The sequence below is a fragment of the Peromyscus californicus genome, unplaced genomic scaffold, assembly GCF_007827085.1.
Source record: "Peromyscus californicus insignis strain IS unplaced genomic scaffold, ASM782708v3 Scaffold_23__1_contigs__length_62951481, whole genome shotgun sequence".
NCBI classification, from domain to species: domain Eukaryota; kingdom Metazoa; phylum Chordata; class Mammalia; order Rodentia; family Cricetidae; genus Peromyscus; species Peromyscus californicus.
The window spans coordinates 17,148,995-17,166,417 of record NW_026294534.1 but is presented as its reverse complement, the minus strand read 5'-3'; the positions used below and the strand labels follow the sequence as shown (position 1 = coordinate 17,166,417).

The 17,423-nt window shown below is 39.3% G+C and overlaps 1 protein-coding gene across 1 annotated transcript in view; it reads left to right on the top strand.

Moving 5' to 3' along the window:
- LOC128119457 (disintegrin and metalloproteinase domain-containing protein 5-like) overlaps window positions 1-17,423 on the top strand; it is a 65,051-nt gene that overhangs the window by 32,419 nt on the left and 15,209 nt on the right. The window contains exons 17-20 of the mRNA XM_052752844.1: window positions 3,896-3,982; window positions 4,809-4,920; window positions 15,394-15,553; window positions 17,322-17,375. Coding sequence (XP_052608804.1) covers window positions 3,896-3,982; window positions 4,809-4,920; window positions 15,394-15,553; window positions 17,322-17,375 — 413 coding nt within the window. The remainder of the gene's footprint in view (window positions 1-3,895; window positions 3,983-4,808; window positions 4,921-15,393; window positions 15,554-17,321; window positions 17,376-17,423) is intronic.

Here is a 17,423-nt window from a genome sequence, read left to right as displayed (position 1 = left end):
TGGGGGTCTGACCTGTCTTGGGTGAGTGTTTTTTTTTTCTCTCTCTCTCTCTCTCTATCGTATCAAAGCACCTTGTAGTCTAGAAATAACTTATATTTGACTGTGCTGCATCATTTGAATATGTTGTTGAAAGCTGTTGTCTGGTTTTGTTTGTTTTAGCCTTTTTGTATCTTTTTTTAATCTTTTAAACAGATATTGGTCTGTATTTTGGTTTCGTCATCAGGCAAACAATGGCTTCACAAAATCAGAAAGTGTTCTACCTTTCCACTTGCAGTAAAATTTGGAGGGGAGCTGGTGGTGCTTCCTAACTATTTAGAATCTATTGTGAAGGCAGGGTCACAGGTTCATGGGTTTTCTAGATAGAGGTGTATTTGGTTACTGATTCAGAATCCTTACTGGTCATGGCTCTGTTCACACCTGCTCGTGTGTTCCTTGTATAGTTGCACCAGGCCCTTTTGGTCACTTGTGGTCACCTGAGGAAAATAGCTTCCAGGTAGAGGATTTTTTTATTTGTTTGTTTGTTTCCTGAGTTTTGAGGTTTCTGCCTATGATCAGCACTTTCACTGTGAGGAATCTCTTTCCATCTGGGAAGCAGTTTCGATGGAACTGGGAACAAGGTATGACCGCTAAGGTCGTACCTCCAGTGACCTGGTTCCTTCAATGAGGTCTCATCTTCTAGTCTCTACCAATGCCCAATAAAGCCACCAAATTATGAATCTGTGAATAGGTTGATGCAATTCTAAGAACAGAGCCCTTGAGATGTAGTCTTTTCCTCAAAACTCTTCAGTGGACATCTGAAACCTTTAACACAGGAGCTGCTGAGTAAGGCTGAAGATTGAAAGGGTAACAACTCACACCAGGGTTTATGCTTCTGGAAACTGGTCTGTTCCAAACATGATCCAGTTCGTTTGGCAAAAGGTCCCTTCATCCTTATTTCTGTACAATTAGCAGTAATGTTCTGATTTTTTATTTCTGATTTTACATACTTGAACAAAAATTAAAAAAAACCACTACTTGCAACTGAAGTCTTTGTCAAGTTTGGCCTCTTTCAAAGAAACTCAGTATTTGGTTTTATTGACTTCATTGTTTCTGTCCTCTTAATTTGTTTCCCTGTGCTCTAAGGTTTTGGTTCCATTTTCCTACCAGTTGTAGGTTGGTTTGTTGTCCCTTCTACATTTTTTTTTAAAGTTATGAAGATCTGTTGTTTATTTGAGTTCTCTTCCAGAACTTCCTTTCTAGTCTTGTGTTTCCCCCGTTCAATGTTGCTGTACTGTGCTGGGGTAGTAGATCACACTTACAGATCTGGGTCTCATGAATCATCTTTGCGTTCTTGCTGTGAGTCTTTGTGTCCGCTGCTTCTCTTCATGCTGTGACAATGTATGTGACTGGGCCAAGGTAAGGGAGGGTTTAGTTTTGGCTCACACAGTCCATCATGGCGAGGAAGAGGCGTGGGGACAGTTAGTCACATTATGTCCACTGTCCAGGGAGCAGAGAGCAATGGATGCTTAGCTTCAACTTCCTTTCTCCTTCTTATTCAGTCTACTACTCAACCCAATGTAGAAACTCCTTCCCGGGCAGTCCCAGAGACCCGTCCCCTCTGTGACCCTATAGCCTATCAAGTTGGTAATGGAGATTAAGTACTGCAAAGTCCACCCCTTATCAACTCCACATCCAGCATGTCACTTTTGAGCCACAACTTCCCCCTCCCCTCCCCATTGGCTCATGACCATTTTAAAATGCAAAATGCATTCAGTCCAGTTGCAAAGGTCTCTATAGTCTTTACAGTCCCAACATTATTCAAGAGTGGAAGTCTCTCCTGGGGCAGGCAGTGTCTTACCTGCCCATCAGCCTAGTAACATTAAAAAAAAGTTACATACTTCCAACTTACAATGGCATAGAGATTTTATTCCAGAGATGACTTATAGGGGTATGGCAAGGGAAATTCTAAACCAAACAGAGACAAAAATCCAGCAAACACTAACTCTTGCAGCTCTATACCGGGCATCTGGCACTCGTGATGGAAACAAACGAAATCTAAAGTGCTTAGTACCCTCAATTCTCCAGCTCTGTTGCCTGTAGCACACATAGTCTCTCTCTCGGGCCAGCTCCAATCTGCGTCTGTAGCTTTCATCAGTGGATGCTCCACTTTCTGGGATATCTTCTATCCCACGATCTAATGGCAACGTAGTCTTTGCCTTTACAGTCTCATGCAGTGGTCTCTCCATGCCTCCTTGTAATAAATCTGATCATGGCTCATGTTGCCTACCATAAGCTGCCCTCTCTGTCTATGGAGCAGGTCGAGCAATCCCAAATAGGTGAGTGAGGCTTGAGAAATAATAGGAAAAATAGAGATGTAGACATAAAAGAAAAAGACAGAGACATAGGATAGCTTCGAGAAGGCTCTGAGTCAACACCACAGTAGCCCTGGGTTTATTTCTCACAGTCTTTTTGTACCCAAAGCAAGGGGGGGGAAAAGACCTCCCCCCTTCAAGGACACCATGATTCAAGGTACAAACAAGCATAAACATCTCCTTAATTCTCAAGACACCCAGGAACCACGCCTTTGGCCAAACATCCTGTTATCCAGCCTAAGGGGCAAAGACGAGCTTGAACTCTCTGACCTTTAGTCAAGATGGAATCAGGGTACAAGCTGGGGTCATTGTGGGCTCACACATCTGACCCCCTCTGTCTTGCACTCATTACACTTGTGAAAACAGTACCTCGTGGATGATGCCATCAAGGTTTGCTGCCAGCTTGAGATGCGGTCTGTCTTTCCTGGACCACACACAGATACATGGCCTCCATGTGCTGGTCCGAGGGAACCACTGCCCTGGGGTGTTTCTGAGAAAGTCCCCTCTTCCACATCTTACGTTTAAGCTTTCTCCTTTTCAAACGAATTTGGATTTTCACAGGATCAAAATTTTGAAGGACCAGGACTTTCCCTCAGGAAACCTTTCCTGTTGTACCAGTTTAGAGCAGATTTCTACTTAATGATGCTAATCTTTAAGACTTCCAGTTGCTCCCTCAGTACTGCCTTTGTCTACAACATTAAACCCATACTGTCCCCGACAAACATCATGTCTCCCAGCTCTGCTTGTTCTCTCTCTCACTTATACCAGGGCACAGTAAACAGTAACTATAACACAGCCTGAATGCCCTTGCCTGACATGTCCCCTACCAAACAAACTCGTTTGTATTATACAATTTAGCTTCATTGGAGTTTCCAAAAATTTCAAACATTTGCCAGACTATCACAGGAACAGCTCGTAGTCAAGTTCCCAGAAATAGTCTCTGTGGTCTTTCAAAACCTAGTGAGTCAGGTCCCCATGGCCTATGTTCCCTTCAGGGTGCTGAGTTTCCAAGTTCCCAGTAGAATGGCCTTTTCAGTTGTGCCTATAACACCCCAGGGATGTTCTAGCTCCAGGCTCCATATCATCCCTGCAAGTCACTTTTAAAGGCCTACAAACAACTTTAAATCAGCAATGACTTCACTTCTGAAGCCAGTTTTATGTGCTAGTTAGTTCTGGTAATAACTCATCAAAAAGATGATTTATCTGTAAACTTCCACTCACTTCAGGCCATACAGCCTCTCTCCACTTGTGATCAAAACTATATCATCTCCTATCACTCCTTTATCTTTCCAAGGGGACTCCTTAGGATAGAAGGTTTAAAATGGGACTCAAAAGTCCTTGCCAATTTTCAGTCTGCAGGCACAAAACTCATTTCAATAAAAATTACCTTTTTTCTCGGCTATAGTCTCATAGATTTGAATCCCAATTATAGGTAATATGAATTTTGATTTTCCTAAAAGTGTCTTGTGTTTTGTCCATGCTCTCAGTTTCATGGTTTGACTGCCTTTATTTTTTTTTTTAATCTTTGCCCTGCTTTGCTTTAGTACTGTATGGAGACGGTGTGCAAGGAAAGAAGGTTTCTCACAGATTTTTCGATTTGCAATGTTTCTAGAGATTGCTCTGGCCATGGGGTAAGTATTTATTTTGGCAATATGGCTTTAGTAATCCAATAAGCAAGACATTAAAACTTATTTGGATTTTTGCCATTTTATTGTGTATAGTGTCATTTACCATATTTATTATATTTACCATATTTATTATGTTTTGTATCTAGTATATCATATTTTATCTTATAATAGACACAATAAATCATATATCATATAAGTGTAATATATTTTATTCAGATATGTATTTATAAATTTATAATTTATAAATAATTTATATTTTATTTATATATTATATACATGTATTTTATTTCTATATTATTTACATTTATCATGTTGCATATAAATATTATTTATATTTATTATATTTATCATATTTATTATAATATGTAACTCCAGCCTTCTTTTTTTAAGGAACTTGCCAGCTAGCCACAGAATATAGTTGTGGATATGTAAAATGTTTGCTGACTGTGTGGACTGGAGGATGTACAGGGAGTGCATCCTTATGCGGCCATAGAACTGTGCAACCCTCTGCTTACAAGGCAGTGAACAAATGCTATTAGAAAGTCATTGCTGGCCTTACTGGAGAATGGGTGGCCCTGCAAAGCTAGCAAGTATTAAGTGACAATTAGTTGGATGTTATTGGTAGTTGTGGCACTTGGGTATGGTTGTGGGGAAGTTGAAAAAAAAATTAGAAAGAAAAAGACACAGCTGACTTGCTCACAGGAGCTTAGATGTACCCTCTAGAGTATGGACAATTACAAGAGGAAGTTGGGTGGAGTTGTCTATGTAAACTCAGTCTCCTGGACGGCAGTGCTTCTCGGAACTCAACTGTTCTTTTGAATCTTTTCAGACTTGCAACAATTTTCATCATTGCCATTGTGATAATGGATATGTCCCTCCTAACTGTGAAAAAAAAATTGGACAGTTTGGAAGCATTGATGACGGACACCACTTTGTTTCTGGTTAGAGTGCTTCAGATCTTATTGACTAAATGTAGTATGTAAGAGGATAAACTCAAGGTTCATATCTATATTGTGCAGTAACTAATATAGCAAATGGGGCTTTTCATAAGATTCAAAAAAAAAATTGGACCGTACAGTTTCTTAGATTCTTTCTCTGTCAGGGCTGATATTGCATACTAAGGTAAAATCGTGCCCCGTGTCAGCAATTTTAATGTGCAATTCATTTATTCCATAGAATATGAATAGCTGATTTTAGCTGTTGGCATAGCATTGTCTCCAAAAGTCCTAGTTTGGAATAACATAGGTTGTTCTGTTTTGTTTTGTTTTTTTCAATCTTCCAGGCTGCCTTTTCTTCCAATTGTCTTAAAAATTGGGTGACTTTCTCCTGCTGTAAAGGTGATATCTAGGGACCCTCTATTTGATATCTCCCTTCTGCTGTGCTGGAGTAGTATCTTGAGATGAAACAATCATGGATGAGACTGAGAAAACTAAGGGTTCCTTAGCGAGAGATGGTATCCAGCTCACTCCAAAGAACTGGCATTTCGGGAAGCTTTAGCCTCCTTCGCTTTGGATTTCACAAGGGGCTTGTGGAAGCCTTGAATGCACTTCTCTGTGGATGTTACAAAATGACCAGCTTTTCAGAAAGAATATAACATAGAAATATATATATTATCTTATAATATATATAAAAATAGATGTTTTTAAGCATATATTTTTCTGTATCGATTGCTTTTGAATCAAATGAATGTAATCATTTAAACAAAGCAAAGAACCAGTTAATAGTCTGCATTGCAGTACAGATTTATCAGTTGGGGCTGGACACCACAGAGTTGTTTATTTTCTGCATTTTTACCAGTGTGACTTTCTATAATACTCTCCAAACTCCAAAAAGAAACTTCTTTGATGAGGAGCGAGAGCTTTGCTTATCTTTGCACATAAAGATAAGTGTTAAGGACACAGCTGGAGATTATACTGGTTTGAGCGAGCGGTAGTTGTAGGTTCCACTCTAGGTAGGTTCCAGAGCCTCCCTAGCCATGGACAGTTGGGTAGAGTTACAGTTCCAGGCGTGAATTTCGTTTAGTTAGACAGCAGTTGATTATGTGCTAGCTGCAAGTGCCACTCTTGTGCCTCCAGGGATATTTAGTTTGGTCATTGTCATAGTCCATAGGCTTCACAGCTGGGTAGAACTCTTGACTGTTTTTTTTTTCCCTTTGGGAGTTTGCATAGCTCCTTTGGTGTACCATAGGAACTAACTCTTGTGGAGGAGGCTTATGGATAGGATCCAGCTCTGTTTCTCCAAGCCCTGTATCTGAAGACTCTGGGGCCTTTAGCAATAGGGACTTACCCTCAAATTTTGGGAATCTACCACATTACCCAGTGTCTTAGTTAGGGTTTCTATTGTGGTGATGAAACACCGTGACCGAAAAGCAAGATGGGGAGGAAAGGGTTTATTTGGCTTACGCTTCCACATTGTAGTCCATCATTGTGAAGGAAGCCAGGACAGGAATTCAAACAGGGCAGGATCCTGGAGGCAGGAGCTGCTGCAGACGCCCTCGAGGGCTGCTGCTTACTGGCTTGCTTCCCCTGGCTTGTTCACCCTGCTGTCTTAAAGAACCCAGGACCACCAGCTCAAGAATGGCACCACCCATAATGGGCTGGACCCTCCCCCATTGATTGCTAACTGAGAAAATGCCTTACAGCTGGATCTCATGGAGGCATTTCTTCAACTGTGGTTCTCTCCTCTCTGATGACTCTAGCTGGTGTCAAGCTGACACACAGAATCAGCCAGTGTACCCAGCTGTACCATTCCTTGGCATAGGTCCAAAGGATTCAAAATTTTACTCCACAGATACTTGCTCAGCTGCGTTCGTTGCTAATTTTTTCACCATCGCTAGGAAATGAGAGCAACCTAAGTGTCTTCCCGCCACTGAATGTATATTGAGAATATGATGCATATCCACAATAGAATACTATTCAACTGTAAAGAAAAATGAAATCATGAAATTCGCAGGCAAATGGATGGAGCTAAAACATATCACACAAAGTGAGGTAGCCCAGGCCCCGAAAGACAAACAGCACGTGTTGTCTCTTCTTATTCTTACCTCTGATCTTCAGATGTGTGTATATGACATGGAATAATTGCAGATACCAGAAAAGCAAAAGGGACCATGTGGATGGGGAGCTCTAGAGAGGAGAACCGCAGGACATGGGTGCTTATGAAGGGGTAGGTGGGGCATAACAGATAACAGGGTCTGGAAGGAAGGTGGAAGGTGGGCAACACTAAGAAATGGCACTAAGAATCTTTGAAAAAGATATTGAGAACCATTATTGTACATTTACCTAAAATGATCTAGATTCAAAGTAGAATTTCAAGTATTGCCTCAATTTCCATAAAATATTTTACTAAAACCATAGGGAACACACAGTAGAGAACTCTGGCTTTTCTCAGCAAATACAGGCTTTCCTCACCTACCTGTACATGTCTGGGACAGTAGAAATGTATGTTTATTTGTTTGCTTGTTTGTTTTGGGACTTCCATTCAAACTATTCAAGCCTTCCTATAGAAAACCAAGATCCCAGCTGCTGGATACACAGCACATTCACTCCTGTGTGATATAGAGTTTTTGTAACAGAAGATTTTGGTCCCTCTTAGCATCCTGGGAATATGTAAAGGAATGTAAAGATTTCTTTCTTGCCATATGAAACAGAAGATAGACTTCCTGGACATGAACAAGACAACTGTCATTATTGCCCGACACAGAAACCTTGTGATTGTATTATCTGATATAAATTTTTGTTTTTAAAATGGGGAATGTGATTGTACCTTTTTTCCCTGATTAGACAAGATTTATTGGAAAATCATCGGGTGGCAGATTTATTTTTAGCTTTTTGAGACTCCTTTACATTGAGTTACATAGTGGCAGCACCAGCATGCCATCCCACCAAGAATGAATGCGGGTTTCCCTTTTACCATATCCTTACCAGCATTTGCTGTAAACTCTTGCTGATCTTAGCTATTCTGACTTGGGATAAGATGGAATTCCAAAGTTGTTTTTATTTGCATTTCCCATAATTTCTAGGAACAATGAACATCCTTTGGGATGCATCATAGCTGTTATTATATCTTCTTTTAAGAACTCTGAGTCCAGATCTACAGCCCCTCCCCCTTTAATTGGGTCACTTGTTTTTTTGACTCTCTTTTTTTTTCTTTATATATTCTGGATGTTAATCCTCTGTCAGATTCTCTCCTAGTGGCAAAGATTCTCTCTTACTCTTCATTTGATTGGTTGTTTCCTTTGCTCTATGGAAGCTTTTTTTTTTTTTTGAGACAGGGTTTCTCTGTATAACTTTGGAGCCTGTCCTGGAGCTCACTCTGTAGACGAGGCTGGCCTTGAACTCACAGAGATCTGTCTGGCTCTGCCTCCCGAGTGCTGGGATCAAAGGCATGCGTCACTACCGTCTGGCACTACAGAAACTTTTAGTCTCATTAGACCACACTTGGTAACTGTTGGCTGGCCTTAATTCCTGGGCAGATAGAGGTCTCTTCAGAGGTCCTTCTCTACTCCTGTGTCCTTGTAGAACGCTGCCTGTGTTTTCTCCTAGCAGTTTTTGTATTTTGGGGGTTTCACATTGAAGCTTTGATTCACTTGGAGTTGAGTTTTATGCAGGGCAGCAGATATGGGTTTAATTTCAGTCTTGTATGTATGGGCATCCAGTTTCTGCAGTATCATTTGTTGAAGATGTCTTTTCTCCTGTATGTTTTTGGCATCCTTGTCAAATATCATATGGCTGTAGATGTGTGCAGTTATGTCCAGGTCTTCTGTTTTATTCCATTAGTGTACATGCTTGTTTTTGTGTCAGCACCAGACTGTTTTTATTACTGTAACTCTATAATATATCTTGAAATCTGGAATTGGTAAATCCATCTTATATTATTTTTTGCTTGGAATTGCTTTCTCTTTCTCTCTCTTTCTTCTTCTTCTTCTTCTTCTTCTTCCTCCTCCTCCTCCTCCTCCTCCTCCTCCTCCTCTTCTTCTTCTTCATCATTTTTTAATTTTAGGATTTCCTCCCTATTTCTATAAAGAACGGTGTGGGATTTTGACTGAAATTGTACTGAATCCATAAATTGCTTTTGGTAGCATGGTCACTTTCACAATATTAATTCTACCAATCCATGAGAATGAGAGGGCTTTCCATTTTCTAGTATGTGCTAGGTTTTTTTTTTTTTATGTCAACTTCTTACAAAATAGAGTCATATGGGAAGAGGAAACATAAATTGGGAAATTGCCTCCATAAAATTGCCTGTAGACTAAATTTGGGGAAACATTTTCTTGATTAATGATTGATGTTGGAGGCTTTAGCCAATTGCAGGTTAGGCCAGTTCTAGACTTGTGGCTCTGAGTTGTGTATAAATGCAAGGTGATGAAGCCATGAGGGAAAGCCTATGCGCAGCATTTCTCTATGGTCTTTGCTTCAGTTTCTGCCTCCACTTTCCTGCCTTGACTTTATTCTGTTATGGACTGTTACCCAAAAGTAGAAGATTGAATAAACCATATCTTCCCCTAGTTGCTTTTGCTCACAGTTTTTAATCACAATAGAAACAAACTAGGACATGGAGTCTTCCTCAGTCTCTTTCTTAAGAGATTCAGTGTTCCATTGCAGAGGTCTTTTTCCCACCTGATTAGGTTTATTGTAAGATACTGTATTGTTTCTGATGCTATTTTAAATAGGAGTGTTTCCATGATCTCTTTCTCCGAGTCTGTCTTGTTTGTATATGGAAGGGCTACTGATTTTTGTAGGTTAATCATGTATCCTTACACTGCTGAAATTTCTAGGCATTTCTAAACATTCTCTGGTTTAATTTTGGGGATCTTTTATGCATAATATCATATCATCTACAAATAGGGATACTTGGACTTCTTTCCCTGTCTGTAACCCTTTGATTTCTTTATCTTGTTATATTGCTCTAGATAGTGCTTCAAGCACTTTGTCGACAAGGTGTATCTTGATTTTAATGGTATTTCTAGGAGTTTTTCCTCTATTTAGGTTGATGGTTGATATGGGTTTGTCACGTAGAGCCTTGATTAGGATGAGGTATGCTCACTGCAGTTCTACCGTCTTAAGGACTTTATCATGAAGGCATGTTGAGTTTTGTCAAAGGCTTTCCCCTGTATCTGTTCAGATTATCATGTGATTTTTGTCTTAAAGTCTATTTGTAAGATTTCTCCTATTTATTGACTTGTGTATGTAAAACCATCTCTGTATCTCCAGGATAAAGCCATTTGATCTTGGTAGATGATATTTTTGATATAGGCCTGTATTCAGCTTGCACATATTTTTTGTTTGTTTGTTTGTTTGTTTTCGAGACAGGATTTCTCTGTGTAGCTTTGGAGCCTGTCCTGGATCTCACTTTGTAGACCAGGCTGGACTCGAACTCACAAAGATTCACCTGGCTCTGCCTCCCGAGTGCTGGGATTAAAGGCGTGCACCACCACCACCCGGCTGCTTGCACATATTTTAATCAAGGATTTTTCGCATCTATGTTCATGAGGAATGCTGGCATGTAGTTGACTTTTTTGTGTGTGTTTGTGTTTACCTGGTTTTGGTATTATAACAATACTGTTTTGTTTTTTCTTAATTATTGAGATTATAATACGATCTCACTATGCCTCTTTTCACTTTCCTCCTCCAATATACCCCTCTGCACTCTTGTTCAAATTCATGGCCTATTCTTCTATTAATTGTTACCACACACACACACACACACATACACACATACACACACACACACACACACACACACACACACACACAAACACACACACACAGAGACACACACCCCTGAATAGAAACTTCTCAGTCCATATAATATTATCTATCTGTATGTTTTCAGAGTTGATTATTTGGCGCTGATAACCAATTGCTGTGTTCCTCCCTGGGGGCCCCACTTCTCCCACTCCCAGCTTTTCTCCGTTGTTTAGAGTTCTTTGTGTAGAGTTGACATCTCCTAAACTTTTCTCCCTTGACTTTGTCACGTCCGTTGGTGTCAACCTTGTTCAGCTCAGGTTTGGACAGTAGTATTGGTGAGACTTTATGGTTGTGGCTTCTGATATTACTAGAAGACACAATCTCACAGCAAACTCCCTGATCCTTTGGCTCTTAAAATCTTGGTCCTGCCTCAAATTGATGTTGCCATGCTTTGTTGCCTCCCATGGGAGGCCTGCCCATTTCTGAATGAAGGAGGAGTGGGTGGGTGGGGTAGACAGCAGGTGGGGGAGGGAATGGAAAGAAGGGAGGGAGGGGAAACTGTGGTTGGTATGTAAAATAAATGAAAAAATTACAAATATTTCTACCCCCTCTTCTGAAATGTTCCCTGAGCCTTAGGTATAGGAGTGTTTTGTAGATGTGTCCACTGGACTGGGCCCCACAATTCTGCATATTGATTGGTTGTGGTTTTCTGTAGTAGTCTCCGGTTGTTACAAAGAGAAGTTTCCTTGATGAGGGCTGAAGACTGCACTTCTCTGTGGTAGAAGGACAGATGTTCATAGGTTGTTGGTAGGGAGGTAGTAAATTAGTGGTTGTAGTCTCTTCTCCAGTAACCAGGACTTCGCTAGCACTGAGGGCTCAGCTAGGTGTCCAGTGTCAGGCGTTGTCTCACCTTCTTGCCAAGCAGGTCTGAAGTCCAATTAGAGAGCTGTTGGCTGCTGCCAAGGTCTGTGTGCCACTGTTGCCACCTGTAGGGTTATCATGCTATGCCAGTTGTCGATGTGGTTCGTAGGCATCAGAGTTGGGTAGGATGTTGGTTGCTTCCCTTCTTTAGATACTTTCATGCTGCCTTCTGATACTATGAAAACTAGTCCTCCATGAGGGTGCTTTCTTATCAATTCCCGTTCAGAGGTCTCTGGGCCCTGCTTCTGAGGTGCACTGTGTCTTCAGCATTAGAGACTTACTTTCCACCAGTGGTAACTGAGGACAGCAGCAAGAAGTTGTATATTTGGGGAGTCTCTTGGACAGCCTTGCCCAAACAACTCAAAAGAGGGCTTCCCATGTCAGTCATTGATTTTTTTTGGGGGGGGGCGGGGTTAGGTGGTTTTTGGCTCTTGTAGGGAGCATCGTCAGCCCATTTGAAAAAAGTTCACTAAAACTATGTATGGATATTTATATGCAGAATTGTTTATTATAGGGTTATTTTTAGATAACTAGTTCGTGGTATGATTCCTTGTGAATTTTTTAGACATGCGTGTTGTTATTTTACCCTCTTTCTTCTGTGTTTACGTTCCTATCCCTTCCCTGGAGACCTCCTTTCCTATGACCCCATCAGATCACGTGTTTCCTGCTATTCCCTTTTATTCTCTCCCCACTTTCTTCTGTATTTACCTCTCCCCTTCCTGAAAAATTCCCTTTCTCATTTCCCTGATCAGATCACTTGAAGCTGGCTACTCCTTTTTCTGTTTCTCTCCAACCCCCCTATCCTGGCAATGGTCCTCTTCTACTTTACTGGTTTCTGTAGTTATGACAGGCTATATACTCACATCTGAAGATTGGAGCTAGGGTCCTCTGATGAGAAAGAACACACAATGTTTGTGTTTCTGGGTCTGGGTTCCCTCACTCAGTATGATATTTTCTGGTTCCATCCATTTGCTTGCAAAGTCCATGGTTTCATTTTTCTTTACACATGAAAGCTAAAATTAAATCTTCTGTATGACCCAGCTATACCACTTCTTGGCATGTGCATAAAGGACTTGACAGCCTATTCTATGTCTTGAATAATTTAAAAGGCACTCGTTTTAGTGTTTCCTGCAAAGGTGGTAGAATTCTTCTGTGAATCCATCTGGCCTAGTTTTTTTGTTTGTTTGTTTTAAGCTGGAATGCTTTTTATTACCACTTCAATCTCTTAATTTGTTGTGAGGTCTATTTAGGTTGTTGAATCTTCTTGGTTTACTTTTGGCGGACTGGATGGAATCCAGTAATCACTTTCTTCAAGAATTTCTGATTTAATGGAGTACAGGGTTAAAAACTATCCCCTTATAGTCTTTGATGTCTGTCACGATCTTCCCCTGCTCATTGGTGAATCTGCTCATTTGAGTCCTTCCTCCCTCCCTCCTTCCTTATGTTAATTGGGCCAAGTGTCTGTCAATCTTATTTGTCTTGTCAAAGAAGCTACTCTCAGACTCCTCGATTCTTTGTATTGTTTTCTTTGTTTCTATTTTATTAAATTGTGCTCTGATTTTTTTTTATTTCCCGCCATCTGTTGGATTTAGTTTGGATTTGCTTTTATTTTACTAAATTCTTGAGTTGCCCCATTAATTCATTTATTTGTGTTCTTTCTGATTTTTTAAATTTAGGAACTTAGGGTTATCAATTTTCCCCGATGGCAGCTTTAAAGTGTCCCTGAGGTTTTGTTGTGTCATATTCTTCTTTTGGTTTATTTCCATAAATAGTATTTTTTCTTAATTTCTTGTTTGATACATATAGTCATCATTCAGCAATGTGCTGTTTAATCTCCATGGGTTCGTGTAATTAGTAGATATTTAATTGTTGATTTTAAATTTTGTTGCATTGTGATCAGATGGAATACTTGAAATTTTTGTAATTTTTCTGAAATTTTTAAAGATTTGTTTTATGTCCCAGAATGTAGTCTACTTTAGAAAAGCTTCCATGGACTTCAGAGCCAAATGTGTATTCTTCGGTGTTGTGATGGAATGTTCTGTAGATATTGTTAAGGGTCAGCTGACTCCATATTTTCTTCCCTTTCCTAGTTAAACATAGTGGTAGAATTTGATTTATTTCTGTATTGTTCCCTATGGTATTTTTTTCTAATCATGTCCCAAGCTAAAGGTCAGCTTTTTTCTTTTTACTTGTTCTTTCTCTATATTGTTGTGATTTACACTTGGCAAATTGTTTCCATTGTTTCATGGTATGTTCCAAGAACTGGCTCACCATAAAATGTTTCATGGTATGTTCTGAGAACTGGCTCACCATAAACCCACAACAGGTACTTTTCCCATGATCACAAAAATATATGGCTAAATTCTGCTTTTGTAATCACTTGCTGTATACTTCAGTCTTGAGCTTGACTATAAAAAGATGTCCTGCTTTTAGTCTTCCCTATTTCCAAGGAGATTGCAAGTTTGGCCTGGCCATAAAATAAATTTTTACCTTGAAACATTTCGACTTATTCTATCTTGTGTAGGCCTTATGTGGATAACAGCAGTTCTTGAAAGTTCATGAATCATGTGGCTACTGGGACTCCTACATACAGCCTTGTTTAACCTTATTAATCTTCCAAGGTCCCAGTTCCTAAACACCATTACATCAGCCATTGAGTCTTAAAACTTGAATTTTGGAAGAGTCAATATCAACTATAACATTATGAAACCACAAGTCTCCTACAAATTCATGTTCTTTCCATCTGTAAATACATTCATTCTGTCTTCGTTCTCCAAATCTTCACCAGTTCCAGCACCAATTCTAAGTCCAAAGTTGCATATGAATGTTGCCTGAATTGAATATGAACTACATTTAAATTATGATTCATATAGAGGTAGAGTTCCTCAGGGACTGTTGTCCCGTGAAACCAAAGCTAAATCCTTAAGCACAGTGATGAACTAGGAGAGGGACTGAAGTTCAGAAGGGGAGACCATGAAGAGAAGGAAAGGCATGGGTGAGAGCAAATCTGGACCTAGCAAGGCAGCTTCCATTGGAGCTCGTACGTGAAAAGCACTATTTGTCTTGATAATCTTGGGAATCCCACCAGCAGTCCTTTCGTGGCAACTGAGGCACTTTCTAGCCTGCCCCTGACAACTACTCCAGTCTTTACTATTACTGTTCTCTGAGTCTGCATCCACATTCTTAAATATTCATTAGAAGAACAACCATCTTATTCCAAGTAACAAACCTATAATTGTCAGGCATCTTTGGATAAGCAGAATGAGCAGTTAATGTACAAAGATATAGTGATGGATTTCCCACCCTTGATAGATGTGAAACTGCTTCACACTATTATGTGGATGCCAAGGTCCCTTAAGTTGGCAGGGTGGGTTGATAAACTAGAAAGGAATTAAATAAATCTTTGTAATTGTTTTATCATCTAAGAAATTACCATGCTGAAAGATTAAAATAATTAACAGATTGTATATAGACATGTATATGTATACACCCACTTATATAATAGTAAATAAAGAAGAGGGCATGGATTTGTAAGAAAGCAAGGAGGATATGGGAGGGCTAGAAGGGAGGAAAGGGAAGAGGAAATGGTATAACTATAATCTCAAAAGGGAAAAATAACTTAAAAAGGAACTAACACTTCATTATATACATTGATTCAATTTTATGGTTTTTCTTTTTTTACAGTTACACTATAGTATATTTGAATGAGGTGTTTAATATCGGGGAATAATTCTGGTAATGCTATCTTTTCCATTTTGTTAACAAAATCTCGACATAATTTAAAACTGGTGTTTTCCATTCTAGGTAAAAGCTTCATGCAACAATCTTCTGGTTTTCTTCCAAAACAGCGGCTTCAGCTCATTTTCTATATATCGCTACCTGCAGTTATCATTATTACAGCTGTAATTATAAAGCAAAGTAAACTGAGACAGCTATGTTACAGAGAAGGAAGTGACAGCGACAGGTATGTGTTAGATATGCACATATATTTACTATTATATTAAATGGGTCAAGACAAAACTATTGGTTTTTATTTAAAATGCGATTATAGGCAAGGCAATACAAAGAGAGGCACCTTGCAAACTGGGTTGATTTCCATGTGCATTCCCAACACTAAAATCACAGTTTAGTACCAGCATGAAGGAGAGAGTGCTGCCATAGGCCACTTGGAGGCAAATCTAGCCTCTTCGGTCACTGACCCTGTCAACTAGTCATGTGTCCATAGGTAGGCTTACATCATGAAGAACTGTAATATCAAAATAAAAAAATCCAAATTTATTATCCTAAACATTTGTGTTGCTTCCTCACACAGCAATTGGCCAAATACTTAATAGTATCAGACTGAGAGAGAGGAGACAGCTTATTGACACTTAATTTCAGAAAACTTGGTTTTACCTTACAAGTTTTGCATGCAAAACTATATCCTGATCAAATGATGTAACCTTTGTACACTGGTAGTTATTTTTGATTAACTCTATAACCATGGAATAAAGAAGGCTTTCCAGTATATCCCAAATCTTTAGGAACATAAATTTAATAAGTAAAACCACCCTATTATGTGACCAGTTACAGAAATAGTTACCATTATGTTGACAATCTCATGTGTATTTCATAGTATTTTGCCATAATATTTTTCTCTGGTTTTACCTTTCGAGAATTGATAGGAAGATTCAACCTAAGGATTTTTCATGATAAGGAAAAAAGCATATTTAAAAAGAAAAAGAAAAAATACCAGTTTTTTTTCTAGAACTATAAATTTATTTAATAAACAGAGTAAAAATGATCATTAAGTAGTATCTAGAAATGGAAATGCTTACCACTGGGCTGGGGAAACGGTTCAATAAGAAAAATGTTTACCATGAAACCATGCAAACCTGAGTTTAGATGCTTAGTTCCCACGTACAAACCTGAGTGTTGTGGCATGTACCTGTAATCCCAACCTGGGAGGCAGAGACAGGCGGAAGCCTGGGGTGCTGCCCAGGCAGTCTGGCTGCATTAATGAGTTCCAGGTTCAGAGAGCTCAGAGACTCTGTGTTTGCCCCCCTGAACCCCCAAAAGTTACAGCATGAGTAAAGAAGACATCACCACACATATGTACCCATACATGAACAGGTACACACACACACACACACACACACACACACACACACACACACACACACACACACACATATTGTCTTTCAGAAACATTTAAGAAATGCTTGCTGTTTGTTGTGCAATATCATTTGTGAGTTGGTTGAAACACACATTTCTCTACATAAACATTGTTAGTGTCTAAAGTAAAAGTGATTTCACATCATTTTTTAAATCCAAAATACTGCTTAAATGGACACAAAACCCAAAAATTCTCAAAAGTGTTTATTATTTATTATATGATTGTTGGAGATTTTCTGAAATTCATACTTATCTTGGCAGATTCACAAAAACATCAAAGCTTTATGGGCTTTGGTTAACTTGATTTTTTTGCATGTTGCTAATCATTTTGCCTTAATCCAACTCAGGGAAATCATAGGTAGTCCTATGATCTTTCTGAGTGTAGAGATGTGGATTTACAGTGTAAATACTTGAACTAGTTTAATGTGAGAAGAATCATGCAGAGACAGTGCCTGTTCACACTGGAAAATGACATTTCATGTATATGAATCATGCTGTTTCCTTGGACAGCCATTTCTGTATTTAATGTTTAAGATTTAGTTTTCTCTAGTTTGAAATGGACTTTATCAATTCTATAGATCTACATCAGAAGACAGTAGGAATAACACCAAGTTGACCACCACTGGAGGAAGGTAAGTGTGGAACTATATAATTAATCATTCTGTAGTGATTAGCTTTTA